Source organism: Eubalaena glacialis, chromosome 1 (assembly GCF_028564815.1).
Source record: "Eubalaena glacialis isolate mEubGla1 chromosome 1, mEubGla1.1.hap2.+ XY, whole genome shotgun sequence".
Taxonomy (NCBI): Eukaryota; Metazoa; Chordata; class Mammalia; order Artiodactyla; family Balaenidae; genus Eubalaena; species Eubalaena glacialis.
Genome location: NC_083716.1, coordinates 236,521,732 through 236,539,421, shown reverse-complemented (window position 1 = coordinate 236,539,421; position 17,690 = coordinate 236,521,732). Strand labels below are relative to the sequence as shown.

At 42.9% G+C, this 17,690-nt stretch overlaps 1 protein-coding gene across 1 annotated transcript in view; it reads left to right on the top strand.

The window, feature by feature from the left end:
- Nucleotides 1-17,690, top strand: part of IQCA1 (IQ motif containing with AAA domain 1) — a 169,850-nt gene that overhangs the window by 6,920 nt on the left and 145,240 nt on the right. Inside the window, exons 2-5 of the mRNA XM_061206144.1 lie at nucleotides 2,065-2,389; nucleotides 5,779-5,898; nucleotides 9,684-9,875; nucleotides 12,304-12,375. Of these exons, the coding sequence (XP_061062127.1) occupies nucleotides 2,065-2,389; nucleotides 5,779-5,898; nucleotides 9,684-9,875; nucleotides 12,304-12,375 (709 nt within the window). The remainder of the gene's footprint in view (nucleotides 1-2,064; nucleotides 2,390-5,778; nucleotides 5,899-9,683; nucleotides 9,876-12,303; nucleotides 12,376-17,690) is intronic.

The following is a 17,690-nucleotide window of genomic DNA, read 5'->3' as shown; positions in this document are numbered from 1 at the left end:
GGAAAATGGACACAGAAACCCTATTTCTTACCTGTCATCGTGGCAAACATTACGGTTGTGTATCTCAGGGCGGTGGCAGGGGCTCTTTTATTTTGGGGAGAGGTGGAGGTGGCAGCGTGGTTTGAATCGTGGTTTCAGCTCAGAATCGTGTAGACCCGGGTTCAGACGCTGACCCCGCCTCTGAGGGGCATCATCTCCCTCCCACCCCAGTGGAGCGATGGGAGCCTTCCCAAGGGATGCTTCGAGGATGACACGCAGCATGGAACACGGCAGGTGGTCAGTTTCAGCGCGAGATGTTCACACTTTCTTCCCCACGGGAAGGTGGGGAGCATGCTTGAGGAAGGGCAGGTAGTGGAGCCGAGGGCCAGAGGGGATGCCTGGGAATGACCTCGGGGAGGAGATGAGGGATCCCCAGTGAAACAAGGGGGATTGACCAGCATATTTATCTCCGAATGGTCTCTGAAATGGCAGTAAGGGATTTAAAAGGCTGTAAACACACGAGGGCCAAGAGAACATTTGAGCATTTGACAAGTGACATCAGGAAAATGGAGGAGGAGGGAAAGCAGACTTGGATGAGAGGGGAGAGGTGGGGTAGAGAGCGTGGCCTGCAAGCCAGCAGAGCCCTGGGAAGGTCTTTCAGAGGTTGGGGGGACTGGTCGGAGATCAGCAGAGGGGGCAACCCTGGAGAGCAGGTGCTAAGCTGCTCCCATCCTGGTGGAAGAGGCCGGTGCAGCAGCCTGGACCCAGGATGCAGGGCACAGGTGGGCGTGGGAACGAGAGGCCGGGCTGACAGCAGAAAGGCAGTGAGAGCCCGCAGCCCCCTGGACCCGCTTGCTTCTCAGGCTGGAGGTTGGAGCCGCCCTCGCCAGTGCATCCTGGGAAGACCCTACAGACAGAGATGGGCATTGGCGGGTTTCGCCCTCATCCCAGGGAGATGGCCAGGATCCTACCCACCCCATCACCCCCGGTTAAGCCCACTGGTTAAGAAGCCCCTTCCCAGACACAATGAACTTCCGTTTAGCTTTTCAGAACTGGGTCTTGGATATAAAATAGGAGCCAAAAATCAGCCAAATTTTGAAAGAAAATAAAAGTCTCTGCCATGAGTGTATTGGTCAGAGTCCCAGCAGGAAAAAGAGGGCATACTCAACAGGGTGGCTAATAAAGGGACCGGTGACAAAGGTGTGAGCTGAATCTCGGGAAACCAACAAGGGATGGGGTGGTGTCCTGGGGGTGGCAGGGCTGTCACCACCCTAAGGCTTTGCTAGAAGGAGGATCGTTTGTTGACTCACTGGGGGGCCGCGAGAGAGGACACATCCCCATCTCACTGTCCCTCTCCCCGGGCTCCTGGCTGCACCCTCCACTGAGCGGCTCAAACAAGAGCGGGGAGCCGGCCTCCCCAGCCACAGTCTGCACCTTACTTCCCACACTCAGTGTTATGGTTCGGGGTTCGTAGGTGTTGCTTAGAGCTGTAAGTCGTTCATTTCTCACTGCTGTGTATTAGTCTGTTGGTGACTATACTACAATTTATTTATCCATTCTCTTATTGATGGACATTTGGGATATCTCCAGGTCTTTGCTTTTATCAAGAAATGCTACTGTGATCATTCTTAATGCAGATTTACAAGAGTCTCTCCAGGGTATAATTGTTCATTCGTAATTATGCCCGTGTTCAACTTTACAAGGTATTTTCCAAAGTATTTGTTCCAATTCATACTCCACCAGCTGTGTATATGGACAAATCAAGTAACTATTCTGGTTATCAACTTCCTCATCTTTTAAATGGGTATAATAATATTGGCTTTACCGGTTTAGTGAGGAATCACTTCATACCATTTAGGCAAGAGGCTTTTTTAACTATTTATTTGATGATAATAACCGTGGCCATATCCAAAAATCACATGCATAACAAAACAGGACATAAGTGGTCTAAAGAGCCTTGCAACTATACGCAGTGTTCTTAGCTCACATTTATGGTGTGTTACATTTTGTTATACCAGATGCCCAATATGTATGCCTTGCAAAGTAATTTTTTCTTCTTGTATTGTTGACCCTGTCGTCCTTCAGAATGTATAATAAGATGTGGCATCAGACCCAAGAAGCCCTCAATTCTCTGCTTGATAAAGAATCTCAGAAGATGATGAAACCACAAAGAAATCAAGTTTTCATCTTCCAGATGTTAGCCACCTTCTACATAAAATATGTGCAGATCTTTAGAAACCTGGAGAACGTCTATGACCAGATAGTCCATCCACAGAAACGCATACTGATCCGAAAAATCCTGGATGGGGTGATGGGTCGCATCCTGGAGCTGAAGAATGAGATGGTTGAATTGGAATTAACCGAGTTTCATTATTTTGATGATATCTTACAGGATCTAAAGTTGGTTCCTGTAAGTACTCAGGGTTTCTTTCATATTAGTTTCTTCTTGTTATAAATAAGATATATAGGCCTGTAACCAATACTCTGCAGACTTCTAGTCGTATTTATTAGTTGCGTGTTGTATTGAAAGTCGAAGCATAGCCCTTCAATGAAACTATACTGCCGTGGACGAGGATTGGGTTTGCTCAGTTTTTGGCGCAGACAGATCTTTGCACGGTCCTGGGGTCTGCTGGACACCGTTGTTATGGTCTTACCTGTCACCGTGGTGTCTGCCCAGGTAGGTTGGAATGGAGTAGGACGAGCCTTTCACAAATATCCTCCCAATTTCCAATAGCCATGCCCCTACTTCTGTTTCCAAAGGAAATCTCTCTCTGGCCTTTGTTTCCCATCATCTTCTCGATGAGCAGCCGGTTGGTTGCTGGTTCCTAACTCCCAGGAGGATGCATCTCCTCCTTTGCTTTGGGTCAATGGTGACTCAAGAGATGTATGGCAATGGGCCTTTGAGCCTCCGACACCAAAGAAGAGCTCCCTCCCTTTCTCTCTGATGCCCTGAGCACTCCCTGCCGTCACCTGTAACCACAGTGCCCTCCTGTGAGCATTCTGTCCTGCAGCTGCCCTTAAGACCACTGCCTGATGCCCGGGATCTCTTCTGGCTGGGTCTGTAGGGGCTGGTGGACACCCTCCTTCAGTGTCAGGAGTCATATGAGTTCAGTCTTCATTTTGAAAAGACCGTTTCCCTAAAATAAAATTAGGAAGAGAAAGTGTTTAGTTTTCTACACGGGGTTTAATATTTCTTCCTTTGGAAAATATTCAGGCTTCTATAAAAGGATGTCCCTCTCTGGGATAAACTTTCCTAGCATTATTACTGCATTTAATCAGAATGGACTAAAGAGAATACCTGGAATGAGTGAAGATGTTGAAGATCGTCTCAAAATGTTCATGTTTCTTGCATTCATGTATAAGAGCATGGGTTAAAGCACTAGATTTTTTTAGGTCGGGGTACTTTACCTACCCCCAGTGTGAAAATGTCAAGAACAACTCAGGACAAACATGAAATAAATAGTCATTAAGTCATAATAATAAATTTAGTTAATAAGGTAATATTCAATTTATTAATTTAATTCCAAGAATATTAAGTAATACTCCTAAATTTAAGGAATAAGCAGTTTATGAAATTTATATGGTGGGCTCCTTCAGTTTTTCCCCTGCTTTTCATCCTGCCTCAGCACCTCTGCGCTGGCTGGTTCATCTTCTTGAAGGCCATGACCGTTGAGAAGGATGATGACTGAGTGACATCATCCAGGCAGCCTTCCTGATAGGAGACTGTGAACTACGTGTTCTGCCAGCCCTGGAGGGTGCTGATGGAGCCGTACGATGACACCGAGCTCCAGGTGGTTAGGGGGTGCGTCACGCAGCCTCAGCACGGGCTCCAGGAACAGTGCCCTTGCCAGGGAGACACACATGGACCAGCCTCTGGGGATACCTGTGTGGCCCAGTTCTGCATTTCAGGGTGAAAGCTTGACCAACCAGCATCCTCTGTGGCTGGGCCTCTGTGGCTATCACCCACAGCTCCTCTGTGTTCTGTCGGGCCAGCACGCAGATACTCGTACAGCATGACCACCCCTGACCATAGCTTATTGGCTCAGGGACGGAGACCTTGGTGGCTGCACTAGCCAGTCCTTCCTTGAGAGATTATGAAACTGGGACAGAGAGAGACTACTTTCTGTCTCCAGTTCTGAACTGTAGTCTCCCAAACTTGTAAGTAGTTGGAGCCTTTGTTCACCCGATGCTCCATAGGAAGAAGCTTCAGAAAGAGCGAGGCAAATAGGGAGAGAGGAGAACAAAGCAGGATCACCAAGAGGAGTAGAAGGAAATGGCAGATTCCTGAAGGCGTCGTCTCCCCTGGGCACTTCCCTGTTGCTGGCAGACACCCAGCTTTGTTCGTGCCCTTGTTCCAAGAGGTCCCAAATCCTTCCATCAATGTCCCCTTTGGCTAAACTAGCCAGAAGACTGTTTCTTTAGGTCCCCATAACATAGAGAAACACGTAGAGTAGAGAGAGAGATTCTCTATTCCAACAAATTTACTTTGATTCCACCCCATGGAGAATGGAAACCCCAAGGCATCTGTGATGGGCATAAAATATATCACAGATGGGATGCAGCAGCAAGCCTGAAGCAAGGGATACCTACATTCCCCTCTCTTGCATTCTCAAGTGCTCTGTTTCCTCACCTTCAAAATTCTAACTGTAACTTTATTGGTCCTACATGGACCAGACAGAGCCACGTCAATAAAGTTTCATCTTAAAATTTAGAAAAGCACAACACTTGAACATGCTTCTTAATAAACAAGAATCACAACATTAGATAAAAGTGTCATCGTTCTCCACTGACTGTCCACACTCACCCACTGGACCCTAGAAGCTCAGTCCTAGTTCACCCCAAACACTCCATTAGCCTAGGAAAGTTTTGGTTTTCAAAAACTGCTGCCACTTCCTGGAAGTCCTGGGTACGCTCTTCCACCAAGTCCTAAAGAGACATTCCTGTATGCTAAAATGCTTTTTCAAGGGAAGGCCTATTCAGAATTCTCTGGACTGGGGAGATGTGGGGAGTCACACCAGAATGGGAAAAGGCAGAGCTGATCCCAAGGACCAGAACTTAGCTTCCCCCCAGTCAACTGGTCTACCAGAAGGCAGCCGTGAGTGTTCTCATAGAGTATCTAGGACAGTGTTTCTAGATACTAGGGCCAAAGGCCCACCCATATTCTTGAATAACACTTCTACAATCTTGATTATTGACCTTGGAATGGTAAACATTCATTTGACCTCCACTAATTTGAAATATCTGTATACAAATAAGTTTATATTAATGTATAAAAACAAGTTTTCTAATAAAGCAAATTAATTTTGTAAATGATTTTTGTAATGGGGTAATTTAGGTCAAAATAAAACTAAATTATTTTTTTTAATTGTGACTGTTCACGTACACATGGTCAGTGGTGCTAATGATAAATTATTAGGTTTAATTCAAAGATCTCTATAGCTCAATTCTATGCTATCCTAATTTGCATTATTACTTTAGGTAAGCTCAGATAATATTATATTTCTTTAAAGAAAATTTGTTAAGCTATCATTGGTTAATTGAGGCCTAATCGATACGAATTACTGGAATTTTACAGTAATGATCAAAATGGGATATGGTTACACTTTCTCCTTTTGACTTCATTTATGTCTCCTTAGCGAGAAGGAACTGTCTTCACACCACTGGCTTCGTCACTTCTTAAGTGAGGATGGGAAGTGAAGCGAGTCCCTGATGCCCTTGTCCTAACTGTATATTTTAAATGGATTTGAGTCCTGGAATCATGACCAAAATGCTCTTTTGCTTCTTCTTTCTCTTCTCTAGCAACAGTTAGATATCCCCATACCGAAGTATTTTCTGAAGGAGAAGTTGGAAGTAATAAAAGGAAGAGAGAAAATCCTTGCTCAACTATTAGCCGACAGTGGATTAGGCATGACTGAAAAGGTTTGTATATCATTTTAACAAACATTATTCCATAATCTGTAAAACCTCCTTTTCTGCTGCCCCTAATTGTGCGAGAAACAAGAAGACTTTTCAATGCGAGGAGCGTGGCACCCTTTCTCCCGTGTTATTCAGTCACTAAGAAATTGCATAACCTTTGGGTGTGCTTTTGACGAGTCATAACCATTCTTTTTTAAGATCAAAACATAGTACTTCGTTGGTTAAATCAGCATCTCTAAGATTGAGTAGATTATTGACTCAGTTTACTGGTTCATCTCAAAGTCACCCAGCCTACAATCGGAAGCAGAATGTTGTTTGTATAAAATAATTAAGTGCTGAGATAACTAGGAGCTAAAAAATTACGACACTCTCTGAAAATGCCGATTGACCTCTTGTAACTTCAAGCTGAGTGGCACTTAGATCACCTCGAATGGACTCTCTCTGGGGAAAGCGGGAAAAACCCTTAGAGACTCCCGTGGAAAGTCAAGGGCAGAACCCAGTGGGTGCTCTGGCCCCATTCCTCCTTTATCCCCAGTATGTGCGCGGCTGCACCCTTCCCTGTTTCCGCAGCTGTCTTCGCTCTGACCCTCACTGCCTTCTCGTGGATTCTGTGGTCATCTCCGTTCAGCCTTCTGGTGGGCAGCCCTTTCCACAGGGCACTGCCAGATCAACCTGATCAACCCCTCACTGCCTGCAAAGCAGTGCCTCCCGCCTCTGGCTGGTCTTCATGGCCCAAGCATTAAGGCGGCAGCTGGGCATCCACGCGGGGACAGTTCAGAGTGGCAGGGACACTGTTAGTAGCTATGCTGAGACTGTGCGTGCAGCCTGGGCGCACCGGGCAAACCGACACCTGTGGTCTTCGGGCAGGTGGGCCCCGTGGGGTACTGCCAGCCTGGGCCATGGTGTGAAGGAAGATTCCAGGCGCACCCAGGATGGCAGGGGGGAGGGAGAAGAGTGTGCCCTGTCTGCCTGCCGAGGGACATGCACCGGATCAGCACACACACCACGGCCCGAGCTGTCTGTCCTTTTGCACAGGCAGCGTCGCGCTGCATAGAGGGTTTGGTCTCCTCGCTGTATCCCTGTCAATGTGAGGCTAATTCTGCAGAGCCCAGTGGGGCACAACATCCCTGCAGAAACCTTTCTTGACCCACCTCACTCACGACCGCCCCTCCTTCCTGTGCCCCTTCTCCAAACGACCGGCCCCCCTTCTACATTCTACATTCCTTGAAGTGGATTCCTGGGAATCTGGCCTGGGGGTTGTCCAGCCGTTCCTTCACCACAGGCTCCTGGGTCTGTGCCGTCTGTCACCGCATCATCACCAGAATGGAGCCCTCCCCCCCCCCCAGGAATCCACCCCAAAGAGGCCCTGGCCCAAAGCGTCGACAGGCAGTGCAGAATCCGTGGAAGATCTCCTAGGGAAGACAGAGAAGGGAGGTTACCTGGCACGCCCTGCAGTCAAACCCAAAGATGTCCTCTGCCGTTTCTCCGCCCCACTGTCCCTCTCGGTTTGTGTGGGGTCAGCAGCAGGAAGGTTTCTCTCCTCCCTCACTCCGCATCCAGCCCTGGTGGCTCCTCTCTCCTCGTTAGGTTGAGCTGTTCATCTCTGCTCCAGGCCCCGTTTCAGGGGTGCCTAATGCCCCGCAGAACACGGGGCTTCTGAGCAACACCCAGCCATCTGTGTGACTTTCCCATGCCCTTCAGTGTCTCACTGGACCGCCGCTCTCACCTTAAGCTGCTTATTTCTTGCAGATATATGCAGTGTATACCCCAAGAAGAATTTTGATAAGGGAAAATTACTGCCCACTCCTATAGTGGTCATGCTGAATATTTCACTGATGTTCAGAAACTCTTTGTCGGACTGAGTAGATGACACAAAATCCCTCACAAGTATCCCATAAAAGCTGAAATTATTTTTAGAATGACAGTATGGAATCTAAAGGAAATAGACAATAATAACTAATGTTTGCCGGGCACCTGTTCTGGGCTTAAGGGTTTTTACATACATCAGCTGCTTTAATGCCAGCATAATATTCCTTTTACCCTCACGTGCAAAACGCATTATTGAAAAGGAGTGCTCACTGCAAATTCGAAGCAGCAAGATCCCCCTGAAAACCAAACCCTGAGCAATTGTTGTGTGAGAGAGCTTCCTCCTATAAGGCTCTAGGTGTCCCCATGCTGAGGGGCAGTGGGTGCTTTCGTGGAAAGAGTGTGGCCCATCTCCGTTCCAGTGGGCTCCACCCCTGACTAACCGTGGGAACTTGCGTAAATTATTTTACTTTTTTCAGCCTCGGTCTTCTTAAGTGGTCACAGTAATACCTGTCTTGGCAGTTGCTCTGTGAACTGGATGAGAATGCATGTGAAAAGCATCTGGCATCTGTAGGTCCTCAGTAAATGTCCCATTTCTCCCCTACTTGCCCCTTTCTCTGCACTGCCCCCTGTTGCACAGAGAAATGACCGTCCCGGGAAACTTTGGTCCAGGGGATGAATTGGAGCACCTGTACCTGGTCCCACAGTGTCTTGCCCTGGACCCTGATGGGGTGGCCATCGCTGTCCTCTGAGGCCTGGGAAAAGACTCAGCCCATGATTGAGTGTTTTTCGAATTCAAAAGGCCTCTCCCTTCTGCCTCTATCCAGTCAAGAGGCTTGGGTGAAGCCAGGCCAGGTCCACAGCTTCTCCCTCCTTCCAGGAACAATGCCTGAGCTCATGCAGGACCCAGGACGCCCCCAGCAGCCTTGCTTTTGTCCCTCTCCTCAGAAGACAGCACCGCGCCTCGCCGGACCTTGCCTAAACACACCCCACTTGAGATCTCCAAAGACAACATCCTATTGTATGAGCCTGATTTTCTCAGTCTTGATAGTAACCATCACATTCAGATGTTTTAAAGTGCAAGTGTGCAGGTACTGGCACACATTTCCCATATAAAGGTTTTTTTTATTAATTAATTTTTATTGGAGTATAGTTGCTTTACAATGTTGTGTTAGCCTGTACTGTACAGCAAAATGAATCAGCCATGCATGTACATCTATCCCCTCCCTTTTGGATTTCCCTCCCATTTAGGTCACCACAGTGCATTAAGTAGAGTTCTCTGTGCTATACAGTATGTTCTCATTTATATATAGTATCAGTAGTGTATATATGTCAATCCCAATCTCCCAATTCCTCCCACCCCCCCTTTTCCCCCTTGGTATCCATACATCAGTTCTATACGTCTGTGTCTCTACTTCTGCTTTGCCAATAAGTTCATCTATACCATTTTTCTAGATTCCACATATATGCGTTAATATACGATAAAATTAAATACTCCTAAAATGATTCTAATATTAGTCATATTCACTAGATCATCCTGTAATTGATTTTAAAGTCAGCATTTGACTTCATCTATATTTCACATTTCAAATTCTCATAGTAGATATGTTTTGAATTTGTACATTTCTACTATTAAGTTAATGAAACAGTGACAGCAATTTCAAGTTTATTTCAATCCATTTTATTGGCATTCCTCGTATAATTTGCTGCCAACCTAAAACCTTGTGGAGCTAATTAGTATTTTGTTCAAAACGGTAGAGGAGAGCTTAAGGGGTACTTAAGTATGGGCCCATGGCGTGAATGTGGCATAGTATCAAAATATACGTATTCATGGGAAAAAATGATTCATATCGAATGGCTATCATACTGTCTATCAGCAGTTTGGAGGCTCTCTGGTGTCAGAAGTTAGCATGTGATGTTTCTGGAATCAGCTGACGTCATGAACATGTTTAAACATTGATTTATCTTAAATGTTTTTGCAGAAATACCCTGTAAAGCCTATCCCCCTAGAAGAGGCTGTTAAATTAATCCAGGTCGCCGAGAGGGCACGGCAAGGGCGCCTAAGAGCCATGTTCATGAAGCAAATCTATCTTCAAGAATACAGAGCAAAGCAAGCCAGGTTACTGGGCGAGAGAGTACCAGACGTGGGGACTGCTGCACTGTGTATCCAGAAGGTGTGAATGGGGTGCTTTTGGACTTAGGGGCAAGGTGTCTTGACACAGCTGGAGATGCAGACCAGGGGCGGGGGTGAGCTCTGAAACTCAAAATTCCCACATCCTACCTTTAGTAGGACTGGCCTAAATTCCAGAAGGACTGATTATCTTACCCTGGGGAAACTGTTAAGCAAGCTTCGTTAAATTTTTTTAAATTTTGTTATAAATAGGTATGAAACTCAGGCATTTTATTGAAATATTTTTAAAGATCACTGATAACTGTTGGAAAGAATGTTGCTATATAAGTCCTCACTGAATTTTTTAAAATACATTTACATGCAGACGTGCTAATTATAGAAGGGGAGCAGAGTTAACACCTGGGAGCTTGCAGACGCTCCAGTGACCACCACTAATAACCAGAACACAGATGGTCCTTTCAGAAGAGGCCCTTGAAGTTTCCTTCCCTTTGTCAGATGACCACCCTCGAGTTATACCCCATCTTTTTTCAAATTGTGACTAAGGTTGCCCGTGGGAAAATGCAGAAGATGGCAACGTGACACAAGTTAGAGTTAGGTTGGGGAGAAAGTAAGTATAAGGACATAAAGCAGAGCCAGAAGATCAGGAATCTTGTCCCTAATTGTGTTTGAATGGGAGTGGTGGGGATGCTGGGGAGAGACAGATGATAGACTGTTTTCTTTCAAGTTTCTGTGGGGATATAAGGTTTTTTAATATTTATTTTTTTGAAGTATAGTTGATTTACAATGTTGTGTTAATTTCTGCTCTACAGCAAAGTGATTCAGTTATACATATATATATTCTTTTTCATATTCTTTTCCATTATGGTTTATCTCAGGATACTGAATATAGTTCCCTGTGCTATACAGTAGGACCTTGCTGTTTATCCATTCTAGACATAATAGTTTGCATCTGCTCATCCCCAAACCATCCCTCCCCACCCCAGCCCTTGGCAACCACAAGTCTGTTCTCTATGGGATATAAAGTTTTAAATGAGCATCTGAGTTCAAAGCTTGAGTTGTACAGTTCTTGGATGTTGCTGTGTTATATTTCTCCATGTTACAGTGGAAATTTTTCTGTTAAAACTCTGAAGTGCCACCCTTAGATTTAGCCCCACATTCCTGCAATCTAGAAGTTTCTCTTGAAGAAATACAGGTAGAGGAACCTCACTAACAAAAACTATAGGCTATTTCTTTTTGCTCCCCAGCTTTATTGAGACATATTTGACATATAACATTGTGTAACTTTAAGAGTACGACGTCGTGATTTGATATATGTGTGTATTTCAAAATGATTGCCACAGTAAGGTTACTTAACGCATCCATCACCTCACATAATTGCCATTTTTTCTTGTAGTGAGAGCATTTGAGGTCAACTCTCTTAGCAATTTGCAAGTATAAAATACAGTATTGTTAGCTATAGTCACCATGCTGTACATTATACCCCCAGAATTTATTCATTTTATAACTGGACGTTTGTGTCCTTTGACCACCTTCACCCATTTCTCATCCACCCAGCCCCTGGCAGCCACTGAAGCTACTCTCTATTTCTATACATTTGGTATTTTTACATTCCATATGTAAGTGAAAGCATAAAGTATTTGTCTTTCTCTCTGTGACTTATTTCTCTTAGCATAATGCCCACAAAATTCATACACATTGTCGCAAATGGCAGGATTTCCTTCTTTTCGTAGCTGAATAATACTTCATTGTATGTATGTATCACATTTTCTTTATACATTCATCCATCAACAGACACTTAGGTTGTTTCCATATCTTGGCTATTGTGAATAATACTGCAGTGAACATGAGGGTACATGTATCTTTTCAAATTAGTGTTTTCCTTTTCTTCAGATAAACACCCAGAAGTGGAATTTATGGATCATATGGTAGTTATATTTTTAATTTTTTGAGGAACCTGCATACTGTTTTCCATAGTGGATGCACCCAGTTACATTCCCACCAACAGTACGGGAAGGTTCCCTTTTCTCCACATCCTCGCTGACACTTGTTATGTCTTGTCTTTTTGATAACAGCCATCCTAACAGGTGTGAGGCTGTTGCTGGGATGGCAGTGGACCCTCCAGTTGCTCCCAGGGACAAGGGTGGGTCCTGTCTTGTCCCTGGGTGGACAGAACTGCCTCTAGTACCCCTTGTTCAATAGGGAGGCCCTGGACAAAGGTCCTCATCAGGGTCCACAGTTGGGTCCTCGGAGAGTGGACAATGGTATAGGCCACTTCTGTGATTCATACTTTCTTTAAAAATTTTGCCTGTGATCACAAAAGGAAAAATACTCCATCAACAGACACATGTGCACAACCTTGACCGCATAATCATTACATCATTTGGGATGTGCAGGTTACATGGGAGAAACAGTATGACCATGTTTTCTTTATTTTTTATGTATTAAACAAGTAACCATTTATTTATTTATAGGTTTGGCGAGGTTTCCATCAGTGCAAGAGAACTGAAAGAGAGAGAGAAGAGGAGATGATATTCTTGGGTATGGTAAGTTTTCTTATAGACAAATAAGCATCTGGTTTTCTTAAAGGCCATAGAATCTGTAAGACTTGTGTCTTAGAGAGTTTTTGAGAGAAGAAAGGAAAGCAAAATACATGACCGGTGACTTAAGAGAATGGAATCACCTGTATTATCTAGAAGCCTGCCCCGGGTGATCCAGAGACAGCAGGGTCTTGTCTGTTTACACGTCTGCTGGAATACACGGGCTGCTCCAAAGGTGGGACAAGCTGTGAGCTGCCCACCAATATCAGCTGTGCCCTACACTTTGTTAATATATGTTAGTATTCGTGGTCCTGAGAATGGGTTTGCCCTGATACAGCTGCCTTCTTTTGGATGATCTCCATGGTGATTACTGAATCAGAGTTGAAAGGGTATATTACTTAGTTACTGCCACAAACTTAGCAGCTGCAACAACACACGTGTGTTACCTCGGTTTCTGTGGGTCAGGAGTCTGGGCTTGACTGAGTCTTCTGCCCAGAGGCTCACAGGCTGCAGTCAAGGTGTCGGCTGAGGATGGGGTCTCATCCTGAGGGTCAACTGGGGAAGGATCTGCTTCCACGGTTGTGTGGTTGTGGGCCGGATTCAGTTCCTGATGGGCTGCCAGACTGAACGCCTCAGTTTTTTTGCCAGTTGTTAGCTGGAGGTAGCCCCCAGCCCCTTGCCAAGTGGGCTTTCCATGTGGCAGCTTGCTTCATCAGAGCTGGGGGACGGGGAGCTGCTTACAATCCCACACAAATGATTATGGAAGTGGTATGCATCACCTTTGTCCTATTCTGATGGTTATCAGCAAGTCATAGGGTCCACCCCATGTTTTTTAAGACAAAAGTGATGAAAGTTATAGAGCAATACCCTGAATGTGGGACCAAATGCTATTTTTTCTATTTACAGTAATATCACTGATAAGATCTTCTAATTTACTTTAAATCCTAAGACCTCAGAAAAGAAAATTTAAATAGTCATGTTTTTGGTTGATCCCAGAACTCACTCTTTGCTCTTGCATCACTTTTATAATGGCCTGTTCTAAGTGACAGACGACGTGGTAAATCGTTTTAGAATAGCATATATTCTCCTCCAGCCCCGCATCCTGACTGCTCCACGTGCACTTCGGCCTCTGTGCATCACCTCTGTTGTCAGCACAGAATGGAAAACAGGAATTATTTTGTTTGAGGAAGGGATTCACCTCCATGGTGCAGACACTTGGAAGAGCATCTTTCCCTGGTGAAGGGGTGTACGCTTACTGCACCTGTGTGCGGAACCTCAATTGTGACGTCCAGGCTTTATTAAAAAACATGGTGACTCATATCAGAGTGGCATATATGATTCAAGAAATACCCTGATTTCACCACCTGCGTTCTTGATTTCTTTTTGATCTTTGAATTTCAAAAATAAGTCAACATTAATTTTTGGAATTGAAAACCCCTAGGATCCCAGCCCATCTTTTATTTCTTGGTTGTTGAGGTGCCATGAGAATCAAATGGGTGAGTCCCTGTCAGTTGTTATAGATCTTTATGATTTCAAAACTGTGCTGGGTGCAATATGATTCAGCCATAAAAAGAGGGAAATCTTGACACATGCTACAGCATGGATGAACTTTGAGGACATTATGCTAAGTGAGACAAGCCAGTCACAAAAAGACACATGCTGTATGATTCCATCTTTATGAGGCATCTAAACTTGTCAAACTCATAGAGACAGGAAGTAGAAGGTTGCCAGGAGCTCAGGGAGGGGCAATGAAGAGTAGTTCAATGGGTATAAAGTTTCAGTTTGCAAAAAAAAAAAAGTTTTTCAGATCTGTTGTACAACAATATGAATATACTCAACACTACTGAATGGTATACTTACCAATGGCTAAGATGATAAATTTTATGTGGTTTTCACCACAATTTAAAAATTGTTTTTAGTTCACTGAACATGGAAATGTATATTGAGATGGTTCTATAGGAATCATCACTATTCACTAATGGCCAAAAAATACAAGTTAAAAATTAAATGAGATACTGTATTTCATTGAATCGAAGATGTTATTCATTATAAGATACATCATGATTGAAAATAAAAGAAAATGTTTGGGCAAATAAACCAAAACACATCCCTGATTGTAATATACAGCCATCCCTGTATATTTAACATTTCAGATATGTTAAACCATGAAAAATATGTATGTTAGAACTGACGATAGAAGGCAAGTTATATCTGTCTTATTGGGGGGAAAAAGTTTTTTCATGTTATATTGGAAAAATCAATATTGTTAAAATAACCACAATACCCAAGGCAATCTATAGATTCAGTGCAATCCCTATCAAATTACCAATGGCATTTTTCACAGAACTAGAACAAAAATTTTTTGAATTTATATGGAAACACAAAAGACCTCGAAGAGCCAAAGCAATCTTGAGAGAGAAAGACAGAGCTGGAGGAATCAGACCCCCTAACTTCACACTATACTACAAAGCTACAGTAATCAAAACAATATGGTCTTCACACAAAAACAGACACATAGATCAATGGAACGGTATAGAGAGCCCAGAAATAAACCCACGCACCTTGGTTCAGTTAATCTATGACAAAGGAGGCAAGAATATACAATGGAGAAAAGACAGTCTCTTCAATAAGTGGTGCTGGGAAAACTGGACAGCTACATGTAAAAGCATGAAATTAGAGCACTTCCTAACACCATACACAAACATAAACTCAAAATGGATTAAAGACCTAAATGTAAGATCAAGTTATAATTATTGACAAGAGTGTGATGAGATGCTTATTCTCATACACGGTGAGTTAAATTGATTCAGCTTTTCTGAAAGAGGCAACACAATCATTAAAATATATCCTTCCCCCTGAGTTCTAGTTCTAGCTTAAAGAAATCATCAGAAATAAAGGTTTATGTGCATAGACGTTTCCTACAGTGTTGTTTTTAATAACAAAAAATTGGAAATACACAATCCTAGTGTTCTAGAGTAGGGATGGAGTTAAATGATTTATGGTGGACCTACCTTAAAGTAGTGATAGACCACCATTAAAAAAATATGTTTATGACTCATTTTTGATGTGAAAATGCTCAGAGTGAAAATACAGGATTTAGAATTATACATATAATAGGATTTCAACTAAATACATACACACATACATGCACATACAAAGGAAAGAAAGTTTATATCGTGCTCCTTTTTTCATGTCGGAACTTTGGAAGTTTTTTGTTTTAATTGTATTTTCCAAAATGTTTAAATTTTACTGCATTAACTGGAAAAAAAAAAGGCACACATTTAAAAATAAAAGCAAACAGCCATAGAATATTATCAATTTTTTCTATTCAGATCTCCAAATTGTTTGGTGTATGTACGTAGGTGGACAGGTTATGATACAGAATTGTTTCTCTGTTCTACCCATTAGAGACACAGAAATATGAGATGTAATGATAAAAACAATGGTTATCTCCAATTTTCTACTTTAAAAATTAAACTAGCAGTCAGAAGATTCAATCTAAGATAATCTAAGTTTAACATGAAATTTTATGTAAGCAGCAGTTTGACTCAACCACTTCCATTTAATTTAATTCAGCCGACATTTACTGAATATGATGCGTAACAGGCCAGAAACTTAGGGAATGGCCAAATGCTATTTTTTTAACCTAAGGTTTTTAATGGCTTACACTGGTACCACGTAAAGATAGAGTAACATGTTTTTTACTGTAATTTTTCTGTTTTACTTTGTCGTTTGTATATGCTGAGCTCAAATAAAGGAAGTCTGTTTTAATTTTTCAGCAGTACAGAGTTTGGATAGTAAAAAGAGGACAGCTTGTCTGTTTCGTATTAAATGCGACTTTCTCCAGTTTGCTTTTTTCCCAAGCATGTCTTCTCTTGGTATTACATGTTCTATGAAATTTTACACCATTGAGAAATATATGGATTCAGTTTTTAAAAGAATGGTATCTTCTGTTTGCTGGCTGATAACCATAAAAATCCATTACCCTAAATCCTGGGAATGTTTTCAATTAAATACATTTTTCACTATATCACTAATTAAGATAGTGTCTACTCATTTTAAAATTTCATTTTTCCATTATTTTACTTTGTTACATCATATCAGTGTATAAACCATTGACTTCTCTGATCAAAACAGTATTTGTATCTTTGTGGGAAGCTTGGCCTATTTCCAGGGGTGACTATTTAGTAACTGAAATGAGAATTAGAGCAAACGACATCATTATGTCCTCAGTTCCTGACTAAATGTTGCCTTTACCATTGTCATATAAATTATTTTTTGATATTGCCATTTTAAATATTTATATTCTAAAATCTACAAAGGAAAACAAATAGCACTCTAAAAATTCATGTGCAGTTATTTTAATTGGCAGAGCCAACGGAGTGGATGAAGGAGGACACTTAATGAATATAATACATTTCATTCTGTGGGCCCCTTTGAAATAATGTGTCCTACAGCCATGACCATGGTGTATTTTATGTTACCCTGAAGCTATCAATGTTTGCATTATAATAAAGAACACTAGGGGACACTTATTAAACATGAAGAACTGTCACTTTGAAATGCATCAGCTAAATCCTCAAAACACCGTAACACCCTGCTCACTTTCAAATTCTAACATGAAACAAGCTACATTATAGATTATTTTTTGGTCAATAAATTAGACTCATTTCTTATTAACAAATAACCCCAGGTAGGAGCTTGGGCACCCAATGAATGCTCCCGAAAGACGGCTCCCTCCTGAGGCTCCCCTTGGTCCGGGGCCCTCAGGGGCTCCTCTTTGGGAACTGCTGTCAAAGCCAAAATGAGTGAAGGATCAAAGTGAAGCGGTCTTTACGATCACACTTTGATTTCAACCCCAAACCATGGCATCCAGCTTGGTCCTGTGCATTATTCATTATATTTGGCTCCAAATGACCTTTGGTTGTTTCTAGAAATAAATGTATTAAAAAACAGATTTGCCATGATTTATGGGGTTTTGTTTTGCTTTGTTTTAGTTTTATTTTACTTTTTTTTAAATGTTTATTTCAGCTTACTTTTTTTTTTTTTTTAAACTTTGGGTTTATTTTATTTATTTATTTATTTAGTTATGGTTGTGTTGGGTCTTCGTTTCTGTGCGAGGGCTTTCTCTAGTTGCGGCGAGCGGAGGCCACTCTTCATCGCGGTGCGCGGGCCTCTCATTATCGCGGCCTCTCTTGTTGCGGAGCAACAGGCTCCAGGCGCGCAGGCTCAGTAATTGTGGCTCACGGGCCTAGTTGCTCCGCGGCATGTGGGATCTTCCCAGACCAGGGCTCGAACCCGTGTCCCCTGCATTGGCAGGC